The 5,929-nt window shown below is 37.6% G+C and overlaps 1 protein-coding gene across 1 annotated transcript; it reads left to right on the top strand.

The window, feature by feature from the left end:
- Positions 1-721: 721 nt before the first annotated feature.
- On the top strand, positions 722-3,540 carry LOC117616910 (protein NRT1/ PTR FAMILY 2.13-like). The gene is made up of 4 exons (XM_034346271.1): positions 722-884; positions 1,134-1,351; positions 2,020-2,597; positions 2,682-3,540. The coding sequence occupies exons 1-4, from the start codon at positions 722-724 to the stop codon at positions 3,538-3,540; spliced, it is 1,818 nt and encodes a 605-aa protein (XP_034202162.1).
- The last annotated feature ends 2,389 nt before the right edge of the window (positions 3,541-5,929 follow it).

Raw genomic sequence — 5,929 nt, 5'->3', positions numbered from 1 at the left:
TTTTTTTTTTCAATAGAGAAATGGAAAATCGAATACAGAACGACTTTCAATATTTTGAAACAGCACTAGAAGAATAAGAACTTCATTAGATCAAATGCTATTTGATCTCAGCGGCTTACTTGAATTCAAATAGAATCATCCCCCATTACAGGGTCTGCCAAAAAGGAAGTGGGGATCAAATATGAAATGAAAAATAAACTAGTATCACAGCATATGGATTTCTTGCAAAGAAAAAAAAAAACTAGTTTATCAAGGTAGTGTGACTTGCCCTTTAATCAAATATGGATTTCTTGCAAGTCACCCTACCTGGATTTCTTGAAATTTATTTGGATGCTATTTACGTACATAGAAAAGAAAAAAATCTCGCAAGAAATCCAGGCCGATACTACAATTAATAATAGAGGTTGACTAATGTTATTGCTAATATTTGGGCTAAGTATCTTCGATACAAACTTGGTAAATTTTGAATGCTTTAAAACATAAATAGTATAAATTCGATCAGTTGGATTTGATAGTACAATTGTTTGATACACTGAAACATGGCATATCTATGCTCAATCCATCACTTTGGATAAAAATGGGAATTTTGTTCAGGGGAGTTTTTTTTTTTTTTTTTCTTTTTTGAGAGAGAGAGAGAGAGTTGGTTGAATGAATCATGAAGAAGTGGATATATAAATATGAAAGAGAACTGTATCAGAATCCAAACATGACAGAGAGAAAAATGGCAGGGGGTAAAAGCAGCTCTTTCTTGTCCTCCTGCTTCAGCAAACGCAAATCAATGCCTTCCCATGAGTCTCCCTCCTCCGAGCCATTGTTGCAACAAAAGGATGCAATCACAGTCCAAAGAAGAAAGAATGGATGGAAGGCCGTACCTTACATCTTAGGTACTTATTGATATATTATGTATGATGCTATATACTTTCATATAAATTATAATATGAGCGATTTGGGAAGGAGGAAAACCTTGCAAGGACTTATAAGGAGTTGGATCACTCCTCCTATTGCCAATTGGTTTTGGGGTGGAACCTCAATTTCCTTCATATAAGTGATAAAATATTATATATGTGCTTGGAATTCAAGAAAATTGAAAAGTTTTATAAATTGAGACTATTTTCTATTTTTTATTTTTGCAGGTAATGAATCAATTATAAAGATGGCAACATATGGGTTGCAAACAAATTTTATGGTGTATTTGGTGAGAGAGTATCACATGGATCAGGTTTCTGCTGCCAATATTCTCAACATTTGGACAGGCGTCTACTGTTTATTGACAGTCGTTGGTGCCTCAGTTGCTGATATCTACCTTGGCAAATTTCTCACCATTGCTCTGGCTTCCCTTGCAAGTCTTCTGGTAAACAATTAATCAACATCTATCTCACTAGGGATGGCAATGGGTCGAATCGAGGGTGGGTATGCCATTTTCATCTCTATCCCTGTCTTCATACCCGCAATATTCATATCAGGGATTCCCCATCCCCTCCTTCATTAGGGAATGGGTTCCCCGACCCGCCCCATTACGAAAGAAAAAATCAATATATATATATATATAACTATTTTGTTGAAGAAAAAAAAAGTACTAAGGCAAGACAATGAATATATATAATATATATACTTATAAGAATGTTTATATATGTATTGGAAGTTAACTAAATAAATAAGTAGTGTGACTTAAGATTTGTATAAATTATATAAGTATATAATATAATAATATAATAATATAATAATATAAAACTTAGTTGGTACAATCACTTTAATAGCATATTTATATATACTACGATATATATATATATATAGGTTCGGGTTGGGGATTAAAATACCATCCCCGCCCCTCCCCGAACACTATACCCCAAAAATTCCCCATACCCCTTTTTTGTCCTTCATACCCGACCCATTAGGGGTCGAATCCCCGCGAAGACCCTTACCGGCCGTAGGGAAAATTGCCATCCCTATATCTCACATTAATTTATCATGGTTAATTAGCTTAATTGGGTCCTAATTATGATATATCATGTGTATTAGGGGATGGTAACAATAACTATGTCAGCCTTTGTGCCACAATTAAGACCGCCACCTTGCATCCTTGATGGTCAAAAACATCTTGTACAATGTGTCTCCAACACAAAAACCCAACTAGGTTGCTTGCTTGCTGGGCTATCTTTGCTAGCCATAGGCACAGGTGGAATAGCGCCCTGCAGCACTCCCTTTAGCGTTGACCAATTTGACTCAACCACTGTGGAAGGCAGAAAATCAGTCCATTGCTTTTTGAATTGGTACTATGCTTCATCCACAGTGATAATGTTGATCAACCAAACCCTAGTGGTCTACATTCAAGACTCTGTTAGCTGGGCCTTGGGTTTTGGGATCCCCACCCTCCTCATGTCATCTGTAATTCCCCTGTTTTTGGCTGGCTCCAAAATTTACCACCATGTGAAGCCAGAAGGAACAACATTTATCAGCTTTGCACAAGTTCTTGTTGCTGCCTACACGAAGCGCCATCTTAAGCTTCACAACGACGAAAGGGTTTGTGGGGTTTTCTTGGATGTTTCATCGGATGGAAATTTGGTGCTCTTCAAGCACTCTCTCACTACAAAATTCAGGTAAAGCTTGATGGGTTCATTTTGTCTTACATTGCTTGCTTGTTCTTTTACTAATTCTCATTTGGCACTACTTTGGTGGCTCAGCTCCTTGAAGAAAGCAGCTTTAGTAGTGGACGATGACCTAAAAGATGATGGGTCTTGTGCAAATCCATGGAGGCTGTGCAGCATCCAACAGGTTGAAGAGGTGATATGCTTCATGAAAATCCTCCCAATATGGGCTTCTGGTTGCATCTGCTTCATGACCTCTTCACAAGAAGGAACATTTGTAGTGTCACAAGCCCTCAAAATGGACAGGCACATTGGACCCAATTTTGAAATGCCTGCTGGGTCAATCAAAGTCATGTCATTGATCACATTATGCCTGTGCATCCCATTGTACAACCGTGTCCTTCAACCAGCCCTCAGAAAGATCACCAACCATGAAAACGGCATCACAACTCTCCAAAGAATAGGACTTGGGTATTTGTTCTCGATTCTGTTCGCGGTGGTTGCTGGACTGGTTGAGCAACAGAGAAGAGCTTCTGCGTTGTCACAAGCTTCAGCAGATGGCGTTGCTCCCATGTCAGTGTTTTGGCTATTTCCACAGCTAATGTTCCTTGGCATGGTTGAGTTGTTTGGCTTTGTTGGGCACATTGAATTGTACAACAAGGAGTTTCCTGAGAAGATGAGGAGCATTGGGAATTCTCTGATCTATCTTTGCATTGCTGGGGCTACTTATTTGAGCACCTTGATCGTGAGCATTGTGTACAGTGTTACAGGGAAGCATGGGGAGCCCAACTGGTTGGACAATGATATCAATGCCGGCAGACTGGACTATTTCTTCATTCTTATAGCCGCGCTTGGGGTGCTGAATTTTGCGTATTTTTGGTACTGTGCTCGTGGATATACTTACACTTCCAGTGTAAAAGCAGTGGAGAGTAAAGAGACCGACATTTTGGTTTAAGACTACTGTCCTGTAAATTTGATTTCCTCTTTCAAAAGCTTTGCTTTTGAACTCCATCCATAACCCAAACATATATATATGTACGTCAAACATATATATGCGTACATATCAAACATATATAAATAAAAGTTGTTTTGTATGATATTAGGATCCAGAGGATCATCTTTGTAATTTTACTTCAGTTTTCAAAAAAATATAAAGATATATAAAAGTTGTTTTATTAGGCTAGTTGGTTTGGGTATTGACTTCGTTTTCTTTCTACTCAAGTGTTTTTAAAAAATAAAAAAAATAAAACAGCAATATTCATTAAAAATAAACTTCAGGAATAGATCAAAGATGTGTAGACACGAATCTCAAACAAGACTACAAAAGCAATAATCGACAAGGGAAGAACCTTTTATCCATACAGATTTGATTAATTTAAAGTTTTTTTTTTTTTTTGGGTGAAATAGGGGGAAACCCCCAGAAAATAACAACTAAACATTGCGCATCAGGCGAGGCCTAGCAAGACCAAGCAAGTCATCCACCAATAGAGCTCTAACCCAGACAGGAGTCTCATCAAAGAAGCAAATTTCCAAGTCCAGATTATAACTCCAATTTGCTAAATAATCCACAACACAATTTTTTCCCTGTAAATGTAGACAAGGGGACAAATTTCAATTTGTCTCATGAGATCACAACAACTATGCACCAAAGCAGCAAGAGGATGACATTGCAATGAGTTGATTTGTTGAACAAGTGAGACAACAACAGTAGCATCCTTTTCAATAGCAAGGTTAGTGATACCTTTCTCAACAGCAAGCTTTAGACCAAAATATAGACCCCAAACCTCAGCCTCCAGGATATGACCTTAGCCTAAATTCAAAGCAAAACTAGCAATCTAGTCTCTTGAAGAGCCCCGAATAACACCTCATGCTCCAATGATATTAGTGGCAGCCCTTCTAGAACCATCCACATTCAGCTTAAGTTGGCCAATTGTATGAGGGTCCCAAGCCTAAAAACATGTATTCTGTCAAGTTTCTCAGCAAAGCCATTAGCGACTTTAACCCACTCAACAACCTCAGTAAAAATGATTTTTCTGGGATTAAAAGGCATATCCACTTCAACATTAAAAATCTGCTTGTTACGCCAATTCCAAATATACCAACATGTAATGGCAAAAATAACATCCCACCCAATACCATCAAGGCCTTTAACCTTAGAGAGTAAATTGCCTAAGAACTAAGGTTTTAGCTTTGAGAGGAAGAAATGAGGAGAAGAGTGTAAGTTTAAGATAGATTTCCATATCATTATAGACATGGGACAGTCCCTGAGAATATGAATAACATATTAAGTTTGCCAAACACAAAGAAACAAGAAGGATCAGAAGTTAGATTCCTCTTGGTTCTTTGCTCATTGGACAAGATTTTATCTTAATAAGCCAGCCAATGAAGATCTGTATTTTAGGAGGGATTTTCATTCTCCATAAGTCCTTCCAAAAAAGATCAACATCTCCCAAGTCTCTAAAAAAAAATAGGTATGTAGATTTAACAGAGAATAAGTCATTTGAAGAAAAACCTCATATTTGAGCATTATGTACAGAGTTCCCAAACCTAACAGGGGCAACAGTGATTTTTTGAACCAAATCTTCAGTAAGAGCATTCCTGAGCTGGTCCACGTTCTACCAACCATTCCTAAAAAAGCTATCATCGCTGCAATTCAATTCCTATATATTCAACACCCCATTATGTTGCATTAAAGGTGTATCAAATAGCCATTTATCTATCCAAAATTTGACCAAATCACCTTTTCCAACCCTCCAGGTCATTCCCTTTGCAAGCAATTCAGCTCCAAAAAGAATACTGTTCCAAATTGAGGAGCACAAATGTCTTGTTTTAGATTATGGTCAATAATAGAGTAACCTTTGATGTATTTGTGGAAGCATATATTTCACTAGCTAATAAGAAGACGACACGTGGAATAGGAATATTCCTTAGGTCAAACTAATTATCCTAATAAATTCGTATTTAATTAGGAAAATTATCTTCGATTTAATATAGGAATATCTTCTTAAATCAAGGAACCAATCTCCACCAAATCTCTTGGAGTAATTCCTATAATCTTTTTTGGGAAGAATAATCCTAACCAAACAAGGATTATTCTCCCAAAACCCTAGCACACAAGGAGGCTATAAATACATAGCCACACAAGACATTCGAGGTAATTATAAATTCTTCTCTAATTCTAAACCTAGTTCTAAAAACCCTCTCTCTCTCTCTCTCTCTCTCTCTCTCTCTCTCTCTCTCTCTCTCTGCCGCTCTCTCTCTATCTCTCCTCACACAGTTTCGGCAACCCAGCTCTCTGCGTGAGAGAAAACTCCGTCCACTTTAGCTATTGCCGCATCTTTCCT

The sequence above is a fragment of the Prunus dulcis genome, chromosome 1, assembly GCF_902201215.1.
Source record: "Prunus dulcis chromosome 1, ALMONDv2, whole genome shotgun sequence".
Taxonomy (NCBI): domain Eukaryota; kingdom Viridiplantae; phylum Streptophyta; class Magnoliopsida; order Rosales; family Rosaceae; genus Prunus; species Prunus dulcis.
This window is presented reverse-complemented; position numbering and strand designations above follow the sequence as displayed.